The 23682-nt window shown below is 52.7% G+C and overlaps 1 protein-coding gene across 3 annotated transcripts in view; it reads left to right on the top strand.

Moving 5' to 3' along the window:
• Window positions 1–23682, top strand: part of COL15A1 (collagen type XV alpha 1 chain) — a 101285-nt gene that overhangs the window by 16981 nt on the left and 60622 nt on the right. For all 3 annotated transcript variants that reach the window (XM_061132938.1, XM_061132937.1, XM_061132939.1), the window contains 3 exons: window positions 16700–17247; window positions 18741–18815; window positions 20330–20410. In XM_061132938.1, the coding sequence (XP_060988921.1) occupies window positions 16700–17247; window positions 18741–18815; window positions 20330–20410 (704 nt within the window). The remainder of the gene's footprint in view (window positions 1–16699; window positions 17248–18740; window positions 18816–20329; window positions 20411–23682) is intronic.

Raw genomic sequence — 23682 nt, forward strand, 5'->3', positions numbered from 1 at the left:
CTCCAGCCAAACCTCAAGAACCTTACGGTATATAACGAAGGGGAAGCATATGTGGTTCACAGTCCCTACCCAGACGCTTGTTTCAGAGAGGGAGGAGGTGGAGGCAGCTGGAATTCAGTCTGAAGTCTAACAGGCCAGTGTGTTTTAGAGCAGCACTCCCAGCTCAGTCGGTGGGTGAGAGCCAAGGCAGGCATTTTTCAGAAGACTGGTCATTCTGTGCCCTCCTGCTTAAGGGTCAGCCAGAAGGATGGAAAATCGCAACACTCAGAAAAGTTAACATCGGGTCTCTGTGTGGCTATTAAGGTTACCTTATACTTAACCGTGGGATCAGCTGAGAGCTAGACTATTAGGTGCATATTGAGCTAAATGGTACTGGTGGGATGACTGCGACAACAGCTGGTGTTCATTAGAGTTCTTGGTAATTGATGACAAAGACTATTGATTTTATCTATTGGTGAAAATGTGATATGGCAGGACAGATCTATGGTCACTCTGGTCCAGAATCCGCCAAGCTCATTTATTCACTTACATGTGCATTATTCATTCATTGATTCCTCCATCAATGCTCAATTCTTGCCTAACTCCGGCAAGCCCTGTGCTTGAGGGGTGGGGGTGAAGTTGGGAGATACAAACATGAAACAGATGATGTCTGCCTGCCCAAGAGTCACAGACTGGTGGGAAACAGAGGCAAATAAACAGATAATAACAGAGTATTGAGGAATCGGACCTTCCTGGGAAATTTACCAAGGGAGGGTTTCTTGGCTAGATTGGGTGATTCATTTGTAGGCATTTAGAAAAAGTCAGCTCTGAGGCCCTTCCCGTGTAGCTGGAGAGGAGTTCCCCAGAGTCTTCAGGCCCCTTAAGCCCCAGGCAGGGCAAGGGGACAATGGGGAGGCAAGGGAAACAGCTGTTGCTACCCCTCCTGGAAGGCGTGGGCTCCTCCTGCTTGGGACAGGCTTCCTCTGGGGCAGCAGCCCCCTGGGAGTCGCAAGTTTCCTCTTGGCTGCAGAACCCTCGCCGGCATGCCCAGGTCCCCTGGGCTGACCTCCCAAGCCTCTCTGCATCCTCAGACCACCAGCCTCCTTCCCCCAGCTGGGTTCGCCTGGCTGCCCCTCTCTTAGTGGGATCTAGTCACTCAGGGGACTCAGCCTCCCGTCAGCCTGTCTGGGAAGCAGTCCATTCGCCGTGGCTGTGCTGGGGTCCGAGGGAAGCCCCGTCTTGGCGGGGGCCCTGCCTAGCCCCGTGCCCAGATCTTCGCCCCTAGGTGGACTTCTCTGCTGCTGGCTGCCTGCTCACGTCTCCTGCTCCGTGCTTCTCCCGCTGCTGGCCTCCGTGCAGGTCTAGGCCTCCAGCTTCTGCTCAGCAGCTCAGTGTAGGACAGTGGGTCTCAAACTCGAGTGTGCGTCATTACCTGGGGGCTGGGTAAAACCCTGGGTGCTGCTGCCCTCTTCCCTGCAAAAGCTCTGATTCGGTAGGTCTGGAGAAGAGCCAGAGCGCTGGGATCTCTAGTACGTTCCCAGGTGAGGCTGAGGCCGCTGGTCCGGGGACCGCACGTCGAGAATCATCGTTGTGATTAAGCAGGTGGGCTGTGGAGCACGGACCCAGGCTGGGCCCTCGTCTTGTCTCTGCCACTTTCCAGCCGTGTGACCTCCTCTCTCTGCATCTCGGTCTCTTCATGAAGAATATACAGGTAGTAACACCCTCCTCCCTGACTCAGTCCAGGCCCTGCACTCAGAGTAAGACTGGGCATACCGTTCAGTCCAGTCGCTCAGTCGTGTCCGACTCTGCGACCCCATGAATCTCAGCACGCCAGGCCTCCCTGTCCATCACCAGCTCCCAGAGCTTGCTCAAACTCATGTCCATCGAGTCGGTGATGCCATCCAGCCATCTCATCCTCTGTCGGCCCCTCCTCCTTCAATCTTTCCCAGCATCAGGGTCTTTTCCAATGAGTCAGTTCTCCGCATCAGATGGCCAAAGTATTGGAGTTTCAGCTTCAGCATCAGTCCTTCCGATGAACACCCAGGACTGATCTCCTTGAGGATACTTGGCACACAGTAAGTAGTCAATGAATGTGTTAGGTTCCTTGTCCGCTGTAACAAACTACCACAAACTGGTAAAATTCTAGAGGCCAGAAGTCCAAAATCAAAGCATCAGCAGGGCTGCGCTGCCTGTGGAGGCTCTGGAGGATGTTTCTTTGCCTCTTCCAGCTCTGAGGGCTGTCCACAATCCTTGACTGCATCACTGTATTACTCCGGTCTCTGCCTCTGTCTTCTCTGTCAGATCTCCCCTTTGTCTTATAAGGACATGGGTTATTGGATTTAAGGTCCACTTGGGTAATCCAGGATCGTCTCTTCATCTTGGGATCCTTAATTATATCTTCAAAAGACCTTTGTTCCAAATAAAGCCACATTCACATTTCCAGGTACCCATCATTTTGGAGGCCATCATTTCGGTCCTCTGCAGTGAACACGGGCCATTATTATTGTTTAGCTACTATTTCTTCCAGCTGCTGCAGTTAGCCTGCCTTTGGGTCAGGAAGGGATGGGGTGGGAATGCTATACCAATTTCTAAGTTCCAGCTCCCCTTGGTCAGCCCCATTTTATTCAAGCCATCTCCAGGCTGGGGCAGGAAATTCTGTTTTTGAAGTTACACTGGCCACATTATAGCGTTTCAGAATGTTCAGATTTCACTAATCTGAGAACAATAGCACTCTCCTCCCCCAGCCACCAGTTTAGAGTCGTCTGTCCCTTTTAGTTGCTCCTCATACCGGAGCCGGCTACGCTTAACAAAGCATTTTCACATGCAGACCCACATTTGACCCTCACTGCAACTAAGCTGAAGGAGCTCATATCACCCCATACGGCAAGTGAGAAAACTGAGGCCCAGAGGGAAAATTGCACAAAGCTACCTTTCCTGGCAGTTATAGACAATGGTTCAGCGGGGAGAAGAGAAGGCTAATATCACTGATGATGACTGCAGTAACAACAGCCACGGTGCGGTGGAGAACATATGCTTTGCTAGGCCCCCGGCTTAGTGTTTTACGTCTCCTATTGCAAGTCATTCTCAAAACTCTCTGCTGAAGCAGGTGGCATTACTTCTGTGTTACGGGTGTCGGCTCCAAGGCTCAGAGAGATGAAGTGCCATGTCCAAAGATGCACAGCTTTTAAATGATGAACTGGGACTTGAAGCCAGAGCTGGCTGAGACTTTCTCCCCATTACTGTGCTGCTTGGAGGTCCTTTTCCAGTTTGGCCCATCTTGGAGCGGCCAAGATGGGAGAAGTGTCTCTCCAGGTCCCTCCCCGATCTGCTCAGGAGATGGAGCTCATGAGAGACTGTCTCTGTCTGGTGGGGAGCGCTGATGCTCAGAGCAGTGGGCAGGGGAGGGGGGCAGCAGGGAAGGGAATAGAGAGGCAGGTGGGCCCAGGGTCCCTGAGTGCTGGGACAGTCAGGGTGTGCTCCCTGGAGTGGGCCACCCTTGGCTTGAAGTGATGTTCCTGGGCAGCAGAGGGAGACTCAGCTCCTTGCCTCAGGCAGATGGGAGTTTAGAATCGCTAGTTCTGGGACCTGATAACTGTGTGCCCTGGGGCAAGTTATGGAACTTCTGTGTGCCTCTGTGACCTCACCTGCTGACTGAGAACGTGAGAGTGGAGTCGTCGTAGAGAACTGGGTGGGGGGGTGGGGGTGGCCTGTGAATCAGCATCAGTTGGGGTGCTGGTGCCCAGGCCCCGCCTGGACCAACTGAATCCACACCTCCGGGGGTGGGCCGCTGGCATCCGCGTTTTCAAAAATCTCCCCACCCAGTGATTCTGTGCAGCCAGGGTTAAGGACCCCTGCTCTGCAGCTAAAGTACATGGCCCCCAAGACACCTAAGGGCTCCGTACACGTGGTCCGTCATTTACGTCCCTCAGACAGCCGTGAAAGTCACACTTATCAGGGTCCTCCCTGTGCCAGGCTCGACCCGGTGCCCTCTCTGACCTGCATTCTCGCTCAGCCGTTTCTAGCCCTGATTCCGAGAGCATGAGTTAACTGGGCTCGATGCTGTATGAAGACATGGTCCAAATCTAATATTCTAAAAAGAAAGTTTTACTGACAAGGGGGAGAATCTGGAAAATGTGCCCACATCAGAGAAACAGAAACCCAGTGGGTAGGAAGTGCAGTCAAAGATCTCCAGCCCTTTACAGAGGCAGCTGGAGAAGAAAGAGTGGGCTGCAGGCTCTCTGTGGGTCCCCTGCTGAATACCTGACCCTACAGTGCCCTCACCTCAGCATCTATAATGTGGAAAGGTTTCTGTTGGGTGACTCTGTATTGGGGGGTTAGTTTTTAGCTGCAAAAATCTTTCCAAATGAGACCATAATTGGAAGCCAATAAATTAAGCAAGAACTTCCCTGCCACGCAAATCCCCGGGGGCGTGGTAAAGAATCTGCCCGCAGTGTAGGAGCCGCAGGAGATGTGGGTTTGATCCCTGGGTCAGGAAGATCCCCTGGAGGAGGAAATGGCAACCCACTCCATTATTCTTGCCTGGAAAATTCCATGGACAGAGGGGCCTGGTGGTCTATAGTCCATGGGGCTGCAAAGAGTTGGACATGACTTAGCAACTAAATACAGCATACTAAGCAAATCAGATCTGAGTTGCTTTGGTGTGAGTGTGTGGATCAGGGTAGGTGAGTGAGCATGTGTGAGAGTCTCCATGAACAATTTGCAGGTGGATGTGTGTGTGTGTGTGTGAAGGCGTCCCATGTGAGCATGGGATGAATGCAGGTGAAGGTTTGTGTCTGTGTGAATGTGTGTGTGGGTAACTGTAGCGGGGTGTGAGTGTTTTCATGGAACTGTTGTGAATAGGTGAGAGTGTGTGTACGAGTGTGGCTTTCGAGTGTGAACCTGTATGAGTGTGTGGCAGGCATGTAGGACTGTCCGCGTGTGTTAGGGGCTGGGGGGCCGGCCTCCTCCTTAGCCTCTCCCCCTGCTGGCCTCCCCCACATCCTGCCCTGCAGTCCTGCCTCCCGTGCCCCTGGGGAACAGTTAGGAACCATCTGGTCCACACATCTGCCCTGACCCCGCCACCCCGCCACCCTTGGTTCTAACATAGAACCCCTTGCAGTGCTGAGCCAAGCATTGTCAGGAGCTCCTGAAATTGTCCGCTCTCCCAGGTCCCCACCTGTTCCTCTCTGGTCCCCCTCCTGTGCCCGGGGCAGGCCCCTTCTCCTCCAGGCCAGTGACTTTTCCTTGCAGAGCCGGGGCCTGAGTCCTCCGGAGCTGCTGCCCAGAATGATGACTCACCGCAGCTGATGTCATCCTCAGGAGCCTAGGCCTCCATCACACTCAAAGAGGCTTTGTTCCCCTCGTGGAAAAGGGTGGGCCATAAACTGAGAGAAGTCACTGCAAGGCTCTCCCCCGATGCCCATGGCCCTCACGCCCGCCCACACCTGCCAGCCTTCGCTGTAACACGTGATGCATGTGGGCCCTGTGGTGGCTCTGAACCCGGTCAGGGAAGGCCTCACTGCAGGAGGAGAGCAGACACACTGCCTGCGCCCTGGGGCTCAAGTGTGGCTCTTACCCTGGGGCCAGTTCCGCCAGGCTCACGGTGCGTGTGTGTGCACGCGCGTGTATGTGTGTGTGTGTGTCTGTGTGTGTGTGCGCGCGCGTGTGTCTGTGTGTGTGTGTGTAGCGGGTGGGGCAGGCCCTGGCCACAGGAGGAGAGCCATCCCACTGTCCAGGCTCAGCTGGTCGGCTCCCTGATCTCTGGGCCTGCTCATCCGACTCTCTTCTTCATTCTGTGACAGCTGAGAGCTGGGGGCTGGCGTGCGGAACTGCAGAGGCCACAGGGGTGCCTGGCTCAGGGCCATGAGTGCTGGGCCCTGAGTGCTCCTGACGCGCTGCGCTGAGCACGGCCCTCGTCAGGCCGTCCGTTCTCTCCAGGACAGCAGAAGGCCGTCCGTTCCCTCCAGTCTCTTCTATTGCTGCCCTGCCCTGCAGATTCGTCTGCAGCTCAGAGAAGCCAGTTGGCTTGGCCACCCCAGTTAGTGGTGGACCTAGGGCTCACGCCCAAAGCTCCCAAAGCCCAGGTGGTTAACCCCTACCTGTGTCTGCCAACCAGGTGAGGACATCAGACTCACCCAGGCCAGACTCTGGAAGACTCTGATTTGATAGGGCTGGGCAGGAAGGGCAGACCCCTGTCTTTTCAGAAGCTCCTTGGGTGACTGATGAGTGGTTAGGGCTGGGACTTTCATGCCACGTCACACTACATACATAATCAGATTTGAATTCTGGCTCCAGTTGCTCGTTATTTTCATGGCCTTGGGGGCAGTAGTTGACTTTTCCAAGCCTCAGTTTTCTGTCTTGTAAAATGAGGTTAATAATATTATCTACTTCATAAAGAATCAAGGGTGAAGAAATGATGGAAAGCTCTTTGAATAGTGCTTGTCATGTGGCCCGCCCACAGTAAATCTTAGCCACAGATCTTACAGTTTCTTTTCATCCCTTTATGGGTCACCTTTGCCGGACTGTGCTGGTAATGGGGACCGAGAGATGGGTCTGCATGATCCATGCCCAGGAGCCCATGTCTATGCGTATCAGGGAAGGAAGGGAACCAACCACCAGAATGCAGAGAGGAGTGTGTTGAGGTGGAGGGATGGTCAGGGACTGTGGGGACACAGACGGAGGGCCGTGGGGGAAGCCAGGAGGCCGTGGGCTATAATAGTTGGCTCCTGCTCTGGGGCTTCGGGCGAGTTACTTCCCCTCTTTGGGGCTTGATTCCTTCCTTTGCCAAATGGGAGATGGACCCCCATCTTGCCTTCCTTCTGGCAGAGGGAACAGATGAGAGGATGCTTCAGAAACCACAGGGGATGCTGCTGGGTACAGACTGACTCCTTCCGGGGCTCCCAGCTGGACTGAGCTCCTTCCAGCTGCCGGGCAGGGCAGCCAGGCTGCAGAGCCCACACCCTGCCAGGCCTCTGACCACCTCCAGGCCCCTTCAAAATCATCCTTTTCTCAGTTGAGGTCAGAGGCCTGAAAGAAAGAGAGACAGAGCGAAAGAGAGAGAAAGGAAAGCTCATACAGTAACTTCATTGAGCAGGAAAATTCTTGCACTATATATGAAAACCGGAAAAGGGAAAGAGGCGTTCTAAGTTTACATGTAGAAAAATGCTCTTCTGTAATTCAGAAAAATGAGGTCTTTGATTGTTGGCAAGCCCAGGTCTCCCTTCTAAGTTGATCCAGGATTTTTTTCCCTGGCAGGGAAACAGTTCTTTTTTCTAAGAAATGCATTGGGTGGTAGGTTTTTCTAAGAACCTCTTGAATCTTTGCTGGGTGCAGAGAGAGCCCCTGCAGCAGGAATTCTGTTGCACTCATTTTCCTTGGGAAGGGAGTCAGGTAGAGCTGGGCGCCTCGGGGACTCCAGGCTGGGTGGGGTGGTGCTTCCTCCCAGGCAGAGCCATGACATTTTCCTGGGCATAGTGCTCATCGCCTCCGGCCAGGTTGCACTGCCCAAAGGCAAGGACATCTGTGAGGGGAGGGCTGGATTTGTGCTGGTCCCTTTTGGAGTCATTCCTTCCAGGCCTGAAGGCTGTGGGCTGAAGGAACCGGCAGTTAAGAGTGGTTAGAGAAACTGGAAAACAGATGGGAGATGAGGATGCAAAATTGGAGACATTCAGACCTGGCAAGGGCCTTTGGAAGCCATCTGATGCAAGCCTCTCATTTCACAGATGAGGAACCTGAGGCTCAGAGAGAAAGGAGACCGCCACATTGGGCTAGTGGCAGAGTCTGCCTTCCAGGCCAGGGTCCCACCCTGTATAATGTCTGAGAGGCCGTGGTGTGGAAGTCCAGGCTGACTCGTGTGTGGTCCAGAGGGCAGAGTTAGGCCCAGCCAGGCGGGTGGGGGCTACAGGCGGACATGCCTCAGCTTACTGACTTCGATTTGCCCAGCAGTGGCCAGGGTTGCCCTGGGGTGGGAGATGAGCTCCTGGACAGTGGACATAGGCAAGCAGTAACCAGATGGACTTTCGTTGTGGGAAGGGGATGTGGCGGAGGGAGCTCCTTCTCCAGATGGTGAGCTGCACATTTTCTGCATCACGTCTGTGGCTTGATGAACTCGCAGCAGGCAGCATAGGAGGCTTTGGGGATCTCCCCTCCGAGTGCAGGGAAACCCAGGAGAGAGATGCCCTGCTGGAGCCCGCAGGGCCCTCACGCGCACTTTACCTGTGCATACTTAGCCTGCCGGCTCCAGTGACCTGGGGCCATCTGGACCCCTGTGCCTGCCCCAGTGGGAGCAGGAGGAGTCAGTGAGTTGCTGTTTAAGCTGGCTGAAGAGTTCTGTAGTCTTCACAGCGGCAGGTGGAAATGGGATGTAGGGAGGGGAACACCCTTTGCCTCCCCAGACGCCCGGGGTAGGAAAGGAGCAGAGGATGGGAGGGAGGCACTGGGTTCTAGTCCTGGCTTGTCCACACTTCCCCACTGACCTCAGGCCTGCTCTCTTGGGGCACTTCCAGACCTGACTCTGAGTCTACCTCTGGGGCCGCATTCTGCCAGTTTCGCCGGGCTCAGGCCGCGTCCCTCTCAGCCGCAGCCCGGGAGGCCGTTCTTGCGGTTCACGGGCGCAGTTCTCCGTATGGCCACCAGGGGCCGCTGCCGCGCGCGCTCCTGCCGTGTCCCCAGCCTGCCCGTCTGGCTTCTCTGCAGCCCTCTTTGACCCAGAGCCAGAGGAACGCTCCTCGGTCCCTTGGGGCTGACAAGCACGAACTCTGGGCTCAGGTCCCAGATCCTCATCTGCGAGATGAAGATGGAGCTGTGCAAAGCCAGATCCGGTTCCCTAAGGAGGCAAAGCTCCGTAGCCCAGGCTCACCCCAGGCACCGCCTGGGGACCCCACAGATGGAAGGGCGGAGCCAGCCCATTACACAGAGGGAGAAACTGAGGCCCGCTGGGGAAGGGCGGTGTAGGCTCTCCTGGGGAGGAGGAGAGGGACGCGCTCCAGCTCTTCACCTCCGCGGGCCTCTGGTCACTGTCGTCTCTGTGGAAAGAAAGCCTGAACCCTGCCCTGTTGGTTTCTTCATCACTAGGATTCTGTCCAGTTTCCATGGAAACCAGCTTTGGGCCCCTGGGAGGAGAGTTGCAGCGTGTGGTGACCGTTCAGATTTTCCTCTGCCCAGCCCGCCTCTGAAGCTGTCTGGTTCCTCCTCCCGGTGCCCTCGGGAGGGGCTGCCGCAGAGCTGTGCTCCGGTGCCCAAACCACAGACTTGAGGAGAGTGGGGCCCAGTGGCATCCGTCTGTCCCCTTTCCTCAGGCCTGCTCTCTGCCAAGCTCTCAAGTGGGTATTTGAACGGGGGAGTCATGCCTGTGGCTCTGTGTAGGGTAGGAGGGAAGCCCCGGGGTCTTGGGGTGCAGTTGAGCGAGCTTAGAAAGATTCAGTTGTGAGACGATAGGGGACGGTGTTACCAATAGAAGGAACAGAGTGAGCCAAGACCAGAACAGGAAAAGGGCGGGGGGGGGGGAATGAAGAGATGAATCAGAAGGTGTCTTGAGTGGAATTTTGACTTGATTCTGAAGGTGCTGGGGAGCCATTGAAGGCTCTGGAGTTTGTGAGTAGCATCAATGGATGACTGCTAACAGAGACATCTGGATCAGGAGCTCCTTGAGAGCCTGCATTCTGGTTTCAGTTCCACATCCCCAGCTGCACACAAGGCATGATGTGCGGTCTTCACAAATGTTATCAAATTCACGAATGGAAAGGTGGGTTGGAGAACCCCCATTGAAATGAAGCCCTGTGTGCGTGCTAAGTCGCTTCAGTCGTGTCTGACTCTCTGCCGCCCTGTGGACCGTTGCCCGCCAGGCTCCTCTGTCCATGGGATTCTCCAGCCAAGAACACTGGAGTGGGTTGCCATGCCCTCCTCCAGGGCATCTTCCCAACCCAGGGATCGAACCCACATCTCCTGCATTGGCGGGTGAGTTCTTCACCACTAGTGCCGCCTGGGAAGCCCAGAAATGAAGCTGTCCCTATGCATTAATGAAGTGAGATTAAGACTGGGGTCAGATGTCCTGTGAGACAGGCAGTTATCTGTGAAGTGTGGCACCCTCCAACAAAGGGGCCCAAGATTCCCGAGGCTGGAGAGTTCTGTGATCAGTCCCCTGTTAGCACCGCCCCCTCCAGTCTTGCCCCTCAAGGATGGTGGAACGTCCCCACCAGCTGTGATCTCCATCCCCCCGCTTCCCACCCAGCACAGAGCCATCCCAGGACAAGCCTATGGACCTAGCTGCTGGGCCTGTTTGTCTCGGCTTTCTGGCTTCTCTCCCCTCCCTGGTGGCTGCCTGAGCAGGTGGCCCTCCCGCCAGAGGCCAAGGGGAAGTGAGCCAGCAGGCCCAGGCGCAGCCCTGAGCGTGGGTCACCCCAGGCCAGGGGCCACTCCCTGCCCAATCACAGCGTGCCGTGGGACAGTGTGTGTGTGTGTGTGGGGGGGGGGGGGTTGCTGAGAGCACAGGGGCTGGCTTGGGCTTCCTTTAGGCTGTGGCTTGGCTCCCCCTGCCGCTGACCCGGTGGAAGCAAGGCCTGCCGCTTGCACGCTGGTTCCCCCTCACAGCTGAGGTCTGGGCAGCAGGGGCAGGTAGCAGCAGGAGAGGCTCTCTTTGCAGACTTTGGTTTCTGCTAAGCTCATACCTTTGGATCAAGCAGAAGACCAGTTTCTACTATTTGTTGAGCACTTGTACTTCTCTTCCATTATCTCATTTGGTCCCCGTGTGTGAGACGGGTGGGACAGTCCTACATCACCAGCAAGTTATCCACCCAAAAGCTGCCCACTTGGCAACTGGCACAGGCTGGATCTGAACCCAGCTCTGCCCAGCGCCAAGGCGGGTCTCTACAGCGGCCTCTTCCGTGCACTCTCGAGCTGGCCCACTGGTGGCCTGTGCCGCGCGTGGCTCGGGCAGCCCAGGGGGTGTGGGGGCACCAGCTGCAGACACCTGCCGCTCCAGGTCGCCCCTAGGCAGAATCACATCTCCCCTCTGCTGTTCTCGCTTCTCTGCTCCACCTGTCACTTCCTGGATGTGAGTCCTGGCCATGAAACTCTCTCCCTGGCCGTTATGTCCCTGTCTATACAATAATGAGGTTGGCTAGATGAGGGATTTTTTAATTTTTTTTCCTGAAGCAGAATCCTCCTGGAACTAGGAATTCCCAAAATGGCCGTGTGGAAGCCTGAGCTTTACGGCTTTACATGGCAGCACTGGGCTGGCTTAAGCAGGCTTCTGGGTGGGAAGCTCTCAGCCCCTGTCCCGGAGTCCCCGGAACCCTCACCTGTCCCTTGAGCCCTTGGGACACCACTTAGAAACAAGCCTCTGGATGAGAGGCCTGGGTCAGATGCCCCCTGTGGACACACGTTCTGCAAACCACACGTCCCACCGGAAAGGGGCTTCCTCTCCTCTTCCCAGCAGGAGAGAGAGACGAGCTGGAGGGAAAGCGTTCCCTGGATCAGATGGAGAAGAAAGCAAAGCTGTCAGCAGGGTGCTCATGCTTTTATTTGGTTTTTATCTTTAAACCGTGGAGGGGAGAAAAGTCTCCGTGGGGTGCTTGCTCTTATTTCTATTTCTTTTCTTTTCACTCTTTTCCCCTTTCTATACAGAAATGGGCTCTCTTTGAGTGAGTGAAAACATGAAGAAAAGATTTTGTACTTTCTAAAAGAGGATGTTAATATCTTTAAAAATATGTAAATGTCTATTTTTCACATCTTGTACTTGAGGTAAAATTCAAAAAGTAGAAAAGAATATCCAGTGAGAAGAAAGTCTCCTGTTGTCAGCCAGCCACCAGCTTCCTTCCCTGGAGACAGTCTCTGGCCTCAGCTTCTTGTGTATCTTTCTAGAGATATTCTAATATATGTTTTATGCCTTTAATATGTATTCCTATAGGTACTTCCAGTGGACAGCAGTTCTGTTCTGCACCTTGTTTTTCTGTTTGTTTCTAGTTAATACATCTTGATGTTCAGTTGCTCAGCTGTGTCCGGCTCTTTGTGACCCGTGGACTGCAGCTTGCCAAGCTTCCCTGTCTTTCTCTGTTTCCCGGAGTTTGCTCAGGTTCATGTCCATTGAGTCAATGATGCCATCTTCCATCGCTCCCTACTCCTCCTGCCCTCCATCTTTCCCAGCATCAGAGTCTTTCCCAATGAGTCAGCTCTTCTTGTTTCATATTAATACCTAAGGAATCACACCTCTTTAAGGGCTTCACAAGCGGACTTCCCTGGGGGTCCAGTGGTTAAGGATCTGCCTTGCGGTGCAGGGATTGTGGGTTTGGCCCCTAATTAGGGAACCGAGGTCCCGCATGGCACAGCACCGCTAAGCGTGATCAACTAAGACCTGAGGGAGCCGAATAAATAAATATGTTTTAAAAATAAATAAAGGCTGCATTGGATTTCATTGTGGAATATAACAAAAGTTAGGATTTATTTAACCATTCCCCAAGAATTCCAAGATGGAATGGTTTAGATATGTTCAGATACATTTTAAACAACGCTGCAATGGATATTCTTGTAAGTTCTCTATATGTCACATATATAACTTTATCTGTTTTAAAAATTCATAGAAGTATAACTGCTGCGTCAAAGAGTGCATATGCACTTTTAATTTTGATAAATATAGTGAAAATGCTCCTCCCACAGATGTTATCCACTTTACACTTCTCCCAGCAGTGCATGCAATAGCCTGTTCCCGCAAACCCTTGCTAAACAGAATGTTACGCAACGTTTTGATCTTTGCCAGTCTGATAGGGAAAATGCTGTCTCTTCATAATCTTGCCTTGTATCTTCCTTGTTCTGAATGAGGCTAAGTATCTGTTCATATGTTTAATAGCCTTTTTTTTCTTTTACTGTGGAAAGCATTTCCTATTCTTTGCCTGTTTTCTCTTTTGGGTTATTTTGTTACTGTTCAGTCGCTCAGTCATGTCCCACTCTTTGCGACGCCGTGGACGGCAGCTCACCAGGCTTCCCCGTCCTTCACCGCCTCCTGGAGCTTGCTCAAACTCCTGTCCATTGAATCAGTGATGCTGTCCAACGGGCTCATCCTCTGTCGTCCCCTTCTCCCTCCTTCAGTCTTCCCCGGTATCTTTGGATTATTGACCTCCTGCTTATTCATTTGTTTAGTGTATTAAGGTAATTTATTTGTTGTCTGTGATATATGCAGCAAATGTTTTTGTCCAGGCTGGGATTTTATTTGACACTATGGGAATTTATAATTTGTGTGTCATTAAATTTAACCAAATTTATGAATCTTCTTATTTTTGCCTTCTTGGGTCTGCTATACTTTACTTTCTGTTTTAGTGCAAATTGCAAGGTGGACAGAAAAAGCATTGGATTGAGACTCAGGTCTGTTTATAATTGCCAAACCCCTTCCCTCTTTTAACCTCAGTTTTGCCTTCTTTCTGTAGACTGAAGAGGTTGAATTTCATTTATTTGTTCTTTTTTTTTTTTTTCATTCATTCATTTCTCAGCACTGAGCTGGGTGCGGGAACATAGAGATGAATGGTGTGGTCCAGTGGGGAGAGAGACCAGTGACCCAACGGGGCTGAGAGCGGGGGACCCTGGTGTGGACCCCTCGAAGGAGGAGGATGTAGGTCAGGAGGTGAAACAAGGGATTTCGGGGCGGGGGTGAAGAATGAGGAGTTATTCTGGTAGAAATAGCCAGTGGGATGAGGTGGCGGAGGGGAGGGGCCTGCGATGGCCCGGGGGACGGGAGGGACATCGTCGGGCGTCCTGGGCAGTCAGCGTGCTGCTGGGCCTGGACCGCAGAGGCCTCTCCAGCCAGCTGCCCAGGCCGCTGGGGACACGGAGAGCACAGATGACCAGAGAAGCCTTCTCATCAAGGCCTCAGCGTGATCAGACTGGCCCTTTTGCCGAAGATGCAATAATCATTTTCTTCAGTGTTGTGACATATTTACCATGACAGTTTTTAACAGAGAATACTACAAGGAATACTTTCGAATATCACCTAGTTTAAGAAATAACATCATCGCTGTAGTGGAAAAGCCCCATGGCCTGCTCCCCAAATCTCGTCTCTGTACCTCCCCTAGATGTTGGCAGGGATATGCTTCTGGTGGGCGTGTAAAATAGCACAGTTGCATCTTAATGATAATTAAGATGATAATTGCATCAAAAAATAAATGATAATTATGGCATATGATGTGGGCGTTAACTAATGCTAGAGTGGTAATCATATTGCAATATATAAGTGTATCAGATCAACACTTTGTTCACCTTAAGCTTATACGATGTTATTTGTTGGCTATATATCAGTTTTTTTAAATGGCACAGTTGCTTAAGAGAGCAATTTAGCCATACTCAGTGAAGTTACAGCTGCAAATGTCCATATCATTGAATAATTCCACCCCTAAGTGGTGGACTCACTTGCACAGGTGAGTGCGAGGAGATGTGAATAAAAAAGTCCATAGCAGCAGGGGTTAATAGTGATGGGAAGCCTCACTTTCCATCAGCAGAAAGGTGAAGTAATCCACAGCGACTTAGTTATATGTAGAATACTGCTGTCAATGGATGAACGTATAGACAAAATGTGGCCTATTCATGCGATGGAATATTATTCAGCCATAACAAGGAGCGAAGTGCTGACATGCTAAGGGAAAGAAGCCAGACACAAGAGGCCACATGTTATGTGATTCCTTTCAAACGCAATATCTGAAATAGGTAAATCTAAAGCGAGAAAGAAATTAGTTATTGCCTAGGACTGGAGGTGGAGTGGTTTAGTAGTGACTGCTAAAGCGGTTCAAGGTATCTTTTGGAGATGATGAAAATGTTTTAAAGTTTGACCATGTGATACTTGCAAAACTGTGAATATATTAAAAGAGTGAATTCTGCATTTTAAATGCATGAAATTTATGATATGTAAATTATGTCTCAATAAAGCTCTTTTAGAAATAATAATAATAAAAAAAGAATACTGCTGTGAAAACATGAGACTTGGAGCCACACTCAACAGGGATAAGTCACAAAAAATACAATGTTGAGTGGGAAAAAGAAGTTCCAGAATGCACGTAGCCTGCCAATACTCATGAGGTCAGGAGACAGGCACTGCAGTACCGCGTTCTCTAGAGACATATCCTCACGTGGTAAACACACAAAGGCATGCGTGGGGATGATAAACACCAGACCCCTAGGGTGGCTGCCTCTGCGGCATGGGCAGGGGGAAAGGATCAGAGAGCTCCCGAGAGCTTCGGCTGAGTTGATATTTCCTTTCTTAAGTGGGGTGCTGGGCCCATGCCTATTCCTCATGTTATTCTTGTCTTAAAAATGTTAATAGTATATTTTATATAGCTCAGAGTTTCCCCAAATTATCATCTCAACATGTAATCAATCTAAACAGATTAAACAAAATGACAATCTTACATTCCTTTTTTCAAACATTACTTTTTCAAAATCCAGTTTGTGTCTATTGTCCATCTGCAGGGTTCCCGTCCACCTCTCCCTGGGGCCTGCATTCTTATCTCATCACTTTAGGTGCATGTGGGTGCAGGCCACTGCAAGCCAGCCTGCAGCCTTCTCCCAGGGAATAGTGGTTGGGTGGCTCAAGGCTCGTGAGCCTAAGTCCTTTCCAGGCCGCCACAATGGAGCCCTGTGTTTCTCCCGGCAAGGGGTGGTGGTTCAGAGCACAGCCTCTTTAGTCAGTTGCTCCGGCTTTGGACTTCTGATGGGCTTGCTTTGGGCAAATTTTTTACCTTCTCTAAGTTCTCGCTGGGGTTTCCCAGGTGGCGCTAGTGGTAAAGAATCCAGCTACCAATACAGGTGATGCAGTTTCCATCCCTGGGTTCAGAAGATGCCCTGGAGTAGGAAATGGCAACCCACTCCAGTGTTCTTGCCTGGAGAATCCCGTGGACAGAGGAGCCTGGTGGGCTTCAGTCCATGGGGTCGCAGTGGGGCTCCACTGAGCAACTGAACACACACAAGTTCTCTCTGGAATGGAATGGGGATAGTAGTGCCTGGCCTCATAGCGTTGTTGTGAGGAGTGAATGAACTAATGTCTGTGAAGAGCTGAGAGCCTGCTAAATATGAGAGCTCAGGGAATGTGGGTGATGCTGTCATAATGACGACAGGGACAAAGGGAGCTGACCGTGCGTGAGAATGATGCAGATTTCAGTTGTCCCGAGGTCTGGGAGCACTTCTTTCTGTCCCTGCTTTTCCCCCACATCCTGAGGCACTTGAACAGTAGACCTCATTCAAAACACAACAAAACAAACCTGCCCACTTTTACAGAGAGAAATGGGGGGAAATCCCTATGTTGATGTGGGGGAACATTGTAGAAATATTCTAGGAATATTCTTACATATTTTCCAAACTGCTGATAGTGACTTGCTCGTGGGTAATGAAATCAATTTAGTAGGTTGTTTCCAGCATGTTTTTTAACGAAATAAAAGAGAAAAAGAATTGTTAAATGGAAAGGAAAACACCATAGTGCCTGGTGAGTATTAAAAGCAAATAATGTTTTATGAAACATCTGTTTCAGGGTGACAGATATATATATTTGTCTAAACGTGCATATTGGGTGGCCATGTACTTGTACTTCTTATTATGGGTCATTGTCAAAGAAGTTTGACAAACAATGATTAAGATGCTGCAGTGGGGTTCTTGAAGGATCCCGTTTCATTTCCTGAGTATATTTCCTCCTTGTCTCCAAGCAGAGTAGAATGCATGTGTGAAGCATGGCCTCTTCCCTCCCTCCCCGCAGGGCTGGCTGCCCAGGGCCACCTGGACCTCACGGAGCTCATCGGTGTCCCGCTGCCGTCGTCCGTGTCCTTTGTCACCGGCTATGGTGGCTTCCCAGCCTACAGCTTTGGGCCTGGTGCCAACGTCGGGCGTCCTGCCAGGACCCTCATCCCGTCCACCTTCTTCAGGGACTTCGCCATCAGCGTGAGGGTGAAGCCCAGCAGCCCCCGAGGCGGTGCGCTCTTTGCCATCACGGACGCCTTCCAGAAGGTCATCTATCTGGGCCTGCGGCTCTCGGGCGTGGAGGATGGCCGCCAGCGGGTCATCCTCTACTACACAGAGCCCGGCTCCCAGGTGTCCCGCGAGGCCGCCGCCTTCCTGGTGCCCGTGATGACCCACAGGTGGAGCTACTTTGCTGTGGTCGTCCAGGGCGAGGAAGTGACCCTCCTCGTGGACTGTGAGGAGCACGGCCGCGTCCCCTTCCCGAGGTCCTCCCAGGCCTTGACCTTCGAGCCCAGCGCGGGAATCTTTGTGGGCAATGCAGGAGCTACAGGGCTGGAGAGATTCACTGTGAGTTCAAGTCTTGCAGACGAGGAGGCTGCTGGACACTGCAGCAAACACATGCGACTGCTCTTATTATCATTTTATCCTTATGTCCTCAAAGAGGCATGCATGCTCGTGGGACGAACGCTAGGCTCGGAAGTCAGAACTAAGATTCTGGTCCTGAGTTTTCAGTGTAGCCTGATGATTTTAGACAGCAGCTGAATTCTCTGATCTTCTGTGTTTTCTTATCTGTGAGTGGGGATTAGAAAACTTGGGGTTGTAGACTCATGTGAGCTAGCCTGTGTGAAAGCACTTTGTCTGTTTTTAGGCATTATAAAAAGGGTAAGGTTTGTAATATCTTTCAGTGATTTTATCTTTGGAAAAGGTGACGGCTGCATATAATTTCTGCAAAGGTGGAAGAGCTGAGATGAGATAGTGTGAGGTAGTTGCTCTCTCTCCTTTGGGACAATGTGCCTTGAAGAAATATCGGAAGACTGATTTTACTGTCAAAATGGATTTTTATGAATGAGCCATTCTAAAGCAAATCCCAAGTTATTGTAGTCATTCATTTAGTCACCACTATTCTTACTGGGTTGGGAGGATCCCCTAGAGGAGGGAACGGCTACCCAATCCAGTATTCTGGCCTGGAGAATTCCGTGGACTGTATAGTCCATGGGTTCGCAAAGTCGGACAAGACTGAGCAACTTTCACTTTCACTTTGATTCTTACTGATACCTTCCCAATTGATTCAAGACAGGACTGGGCTGGAGTTTGGGTTTATCTGTAATACAGTGGAATATGGATTTTGAGAAGGTGGAATCCAATGAACAGTTCTGAAGCTCTCACTTGGAGATGGGCTTCCCTGCTGGCTCAGATGGTAAAGAATCTGCCCACAATGCAGGAGACCCGAGTTCAATCCCTGGCTTGGGAAGATCCCCTGGAGAAGGGAATGGCAACCCACTCCAGTATTCTTGCCTGGAGAATTCCATGGACAGAGGAGCCTGGCAGGCTACATACAGTCCATGGGGTCACAAAGAGTTGGACACAGTTGAGCAACCAACACCACCACCACATATGCAGAATGGGCTGTCGGGGGTAGGGAGGGGAGGCAGAGTGGAAGCAGGGAGCCTGGCTGACAGCCACTCTGGGGACAAGTCCTTCCCGCTGGAAGCTTTGAGCCATGGGGCAGAGACTTTCTGGTGGGGGAGGAGCATACTGTAGGGCTTATTGCTGACAAGTTAGGGACCTGGGGCCCTGTCAGGAGGCTGCTGTTACTCTGCACTTTGAATATTGAGCTCTCCAAGGACCTCTCTGGTTAGTGGGATTCATTTCACCTTGTCCCAGGGAGAGTCCCCCGTGATGAGCGCAGGCCTGGAGATGGCATGGTTTTCTTCTCGTGGCCTCGGGCAGCACTTCTCACTCCTGTCCTTTCACTGGTTCTGCTCTGTATAAAAGCAGCCACGCATCCCACTGACACCGGGTCTGTAAACGTGGCCTCTGACCCCTCTGCTTTCCTCCAGGGCTCCGTGCAGCAGCTCATCATCCACCCTGACCCCAGGACTCCCGAGGAGATGTGCGAAGCTGAAGAATCCTCGGTGAGCCCCCCCCACTTCTCCCTGTCACCCCCACAGTGGGCCCTGAAGCCCCAGCAGCCAGAGAAGGGCCTGGGATCCAGGCAGTTTTTCACCCCAAACGTCATGGAGTCTCTGAAATCCCTTATCCTGGCAAACGCTGCATCAGGTCCTATTTTGAGCTTTTTGGCTTCGTTATTAGTTTTGAGAACTTCAGCCATGTCTTTGGTGTACGGTGGCGGGTTGGTGGGGGGGAGTTGTGTTTCTTCTAAGGTGTTAGGTTCTTCCATGGCTGTGCCAGTCAATGGTCTGGTTTCCAGACTTCCTGCCAAGAAAGGGTGTCAGGATTCTAAAATTAAAGTTAAAAATTCCAAGACATTCTGAATGTAAATTCTTATAAAAACAAACCTAAATTTAGCTTTTATGCTTGGCAAATGAATCAGTTCCTCAGTTAAAGGGGGTGGTAAGCAGGGAAAAAAAGATGGGTCCTTTTCCGTTTTCCTCCCTCCTCCCTCTCCCTCTAGGACTGACTGAGTACATGCAGGCTGACAGACCTAGGGAGATGCTGGAGGTAAAGAGATGAACTGGGGGTCGTCTGCATCCTCATGATGTTCAGACATACCCAAAAGCAGTGATAGAGCTGAGTGTGATTGGCCCTCAGACCCAAATTCTACAAGTCAGACAGGGCGGGAAGGTGGAAAAGGAAGAATAGGAAGCCGGTCAAGAAGGAGTTGATACCTGATCAGTGACAAGCAAGAGTCAGCCAGATGAAGAAGAAAAGGTATTCCCAGCAGAAGACACCGCACAAAGAAGGAAAGTCATAGGCCAGCAAAGCATGGGGTATTCGTAGACCTTCCGATCCTCTGTCAGCCCCAAAGCTAAGCATAAGCTGCTTTCATTCATTCAGTAAAAAATGCTGCCAGTGTAGTTGGAAAGCCAGCCCCTCAGAGGTAGAACTTGGCCCTGGGAGAATATTTGCTCTCCTCGAGTCCATGATTCCAGCCTGGCATTCCCATGACGCTGAGAGAAGGGAAAACTTGTATGTGTATATTGCTTAATCTCTATGGTGCTATTAAAATTGAATGAACAGAAACAATCCAAGGGTCCACAAGTAGGTTACAAAATCATGGCACACGGTGTCCTGGCTGCCCTCAGGGGGCTAATTGTGAAGACTAGGTAACAAGGGGAGGATGTTCTTCAAAAGTAATGGTTCCCAGTGAGAAATTCTGGTGACAGTCACCAGAGCGGGAGTGCCTTTCGATCAAGATAGGAGGGCACTTGGGCACAATGTAAGTAGGTATGTTGGAGAGACTACATTGATGATATTTTTTGTTTGTTTGTTTGAGCAAGAAAATGTGGAAGGAGACAAAAAGAACAGCTAAATCACATGCTTTCTCCTCCATCCCACTTTCTCTGTACACTTCCATCTACATCTTTCCTTTTACATGCACCCTGTTTCTCCACAGGAGTCTGTTTCTATGACTCCCCAGTTATAAACTTTTCTCCCCCCTCTGCCCACATGATTTGTCTCCACACAGGCATCTGGAGAGACCAGCGGGCTCCAGGAGACAGATGGAATAGCTGAGATCTTGGAAGCGGTCACCTACACTCAAGCCCCAGTGAGTACTGGGTTCTGTGCAGTGGCATCTTGGTCCGCTTTTAGAGGGCTCGGCATTGTCCAAGAGGACCCAGAGTCTTGGTCTGGAGTCTCTGTCCTCACATCTGTGACTTCGTTCTGCAGCTCACCGGGGGAAGTCAGGAAAATACTGGCCAGTGGGCATTTCGCAAACTCCTCAGTGTAGCGGAATGCCAGTACCCAGCTGCCGCCCTGCGCTGTGACCAGGGGAGGGCTGTCCAAAGGCAAACTCTGCCCCATCGCCTCCCAGCGGTGTGAGCTTCAGTGACTTACTCAGCCTCTGTGAGCCTCAGCCTTTCTTCCCCCAAACAACAGTTAGAGTGCTATCTTGTGGGGTCCTTGTGAGGTCCGATGAGGCTCTGCAAGGGAGAGGTCTCGGCCCCGTCCCTGGCACATGGGAACTGGCTGCTGTCACCCTTGTTCGGGGCTCTGGCTATGAGAGGGAAGTTGGGGTCCTCACTCCTATGAGACGCAGAGCCCTCCCAGGAGCTCCTTTCTGCTCCCGTGGGAAAGGCAGCATCCTCCCAGTGGTGTGGGCCTCCTCCCTCCTGGGAATGTGTCCCGCGGCCGAGACAAGGAAGTGGTTTTGAAAGCACTGAATCAGACTGTGGAGACACCGAGGAGCCTGTTCTAATAAAAACAGCCAGCAGTGTCTGAGTCACTGGACTCGGAAGCCCCAGCCATCTCTGAGCCTGGTCTGGCTCAGTCCACAGGCACATCTCTGATGGCAGAAAGTAGGGAGCGGGCAAGAAGTCAGAGGCTGTAAGTCATAGACCTCCAGGGACCGAGGTGTGGGCGGGGCAGAACAGGACCAGAGTCTGTAAGCGTGAGAGGGGCTTAACGGTCTCCTCTTCCTGTTGCGAGGTGTCCAGAAAGCTGCCCTTGGTACTACGGAACAAATTGAGGTCCAAAGAAGGGAAGAGACTGGGCCTCGGGTGTGCGGCTGAGCCGAGGCTAGGGCCAGGGTTTGGCCGCGACCCTGCGCTGCTGGCCTGGGTGGTGTTGCAGGGGTTCCGCCCCCGCCCCGCGGGCCCACAGCCAATCTGGGGGTAGCCGTGATGGAGGAAGCGAGGGGTCCACGGTGCCCGCCTGGGTGGTGACTCGGGGTGTCTGCTGAGCTGAGCTGCATCCCATGGGCCCGTCCCCCCACTGGCGTGTCCGGGACGTCGGGCAGCAGGGCACAGCGCCACGGTCCTCCTGGCTCCCTGGTCTGATGCTGCCCCCCTGTGAGCCAGCTCACAGCTCGGAGCGAGGCTGACTCGGGCAGAGAGCCTAACAGCCCAGGTGGCCCTGAGGGACGGACATGACGTGGGGCTTAAGAGCACGGGGCGCCAGGGAGGAGGAGGCGGGTCGGGCACGGCTGTAACCGCATTCGCAGGGCGAATGCGAGGAGGAGCCACTGAGGTGCGCGGAGTGCAAAGTGTGGCCTGAGGGTGTGCAGCCTGGAGGCGGCAGAGCCGGGCTTCTAGCCTGGTGCGGGCCGCTGGCAGTCACGTCAGCCCCAGACTGGGGACGGCCCCCTCTCCCCCTGCCCTGGAAAACTCCCCTCCCCGGCTCCCCGCCCCAGGACTGGGGAATTTCCCTCTTCGGCTCAGACGTGCCCCTCCCTTCTCTATCTGACTTTTCTCTTGGAATGAGTCTCACTTCCCTGTCCTCACCCTTTGCAACCTGCCACCCTCCTAGATACAAGCCATGACCCTCAGACGGAATCATGGACTGCCTGAGCCGTCAGGGCCTTGGCAAGCCAGCCCCTCCTCGCCTCCTTCCCCGTTTAGGGCAGAGTCCCTGCTGCCCCATTCATCCTCCTGCCACGTCAGTGTCTGCTGGCACACCTTTCCATTTCTGGAAAGTTCTATCTTTGCTGAGTTAGAATTAATGCCCTCTGGTTCTCAGCCCTGGCTGTGCATCAGAGTCCTGAGTGTGTGTGTATGTATTTATATATAGCGTGTGTATGTATGGGGGGGTGGGCGGAGCTGCGAGACGGTCTTAGAAAAAGCCCCTTGCCTGGGCGCACGCCCAGACATTCAGATGCGTGAATGAGTGGAGTGAGATTGAGGGTCTGTCTATCACAAAGCTCTGCAGAGGGTTTTTCTCCACATCCAGGCCCTCTCTTCCAGCTGCGCCCGAGGCTCACAGACGCCCAGCACACCCAGCCCTTTCATCCCTTGTCCGTGCCTGGATCCTGCAGTTCCATTTGCCGGGCGGGCCCTCACCCATCCCATCTCTGCCTGGCCAGTTCCCACGCCTCCAGGGTCCAGTCCGAAGCCCCTCGTTGGAGGCCACGGCCACGCGCCCCTCCTCACGTGTGGGTGTCTGTCCCGTAATCTCGCAGAGAGTAGTGTCTGGGTCTGTGTCTCCCCAATCGTCCAACAGTTCAAGGACAGACGCCCTTCTTATTAATTCATTTCCATATCCCAGGGATCAGCCAAGCCATGGAACATAGTAGGGCCTCAAGAGATATGTGTTGAAGGTGGGCCAGCAAATTACCAGATTTTAATTTAAAATTAAAGACTCAACATTCCCATTTTGTCGCAGGCCACACTGGTTCTCCATCTACACTAACCCCTGAAAGCCAGCAGCAGCCTGTGGGAGGCAGGAGCCCTGACCCTGACCGCCCGGGGTCAACTCACCAGCTCTGCCGTGAGCCCAAGCTTCATGGCTACGTGGGTGGGAGTTTGTCTAAAGAGGTTTTTAGCTGACAGGCTGGAGGCAGTGACTCCCTGTCACTCAGCATTTGCCACATGGAGTTACTAAGCTGAGCCCACCCTGCCCTGCCCTAGCGGCCTCACCTCAAATCCCACGTCCCTTATGAAGCCACTTGGCTTCCGGCCACCAGCAGCCTTGCTCCAGGGTAGACACGGGCTTTCTTGGCCCCATCAGGGGAGCGTGTGAAGTGGCTTCCGCTGGACCCTTGGCAGGGAGAGGAGAGGAGAGGGTCTGCTTGGGGCAGAGGTCCTTACTGCTCTGCTGGACCGCCATGCAGCTGGGAATGCGGAGTTCTTCCTCGGGGCTCTTCCCAGCCTCTCCTCGGGCGGGAGCGTGCCTGCGTCCTGCTCCCACTCCTGGTTCCTGCCTCACCAGGCTTCTTCAGTGCCTCCTCCTGGCCTCCTGGCCGAAACCTCAGCCCCCCAGGTCCATGCTCTCATTAACCACAGGGTGAACTCCCTACAGGACACACCTGCCCGATTCCCCCGTCCTGATCCCCAAGGGAGGCTGTTTGTTGCTCCTAGGACAAGCCCAGACTTCTCACCTAAG

The sequence above is a fragment of the Dama dama genome, chromosome 29, assembly GCF_033118175.1.
Source record: "Dama dama isolate Ldn47 chromosome 29, ASM3311817v1, whole genome shotgun sequence".
Taxonomy (NCBI): Eukaryota; Metazoa; Chordata; class Mammalia; order Artiodactyla; family Cervidae; genus Dama; species Dama dama.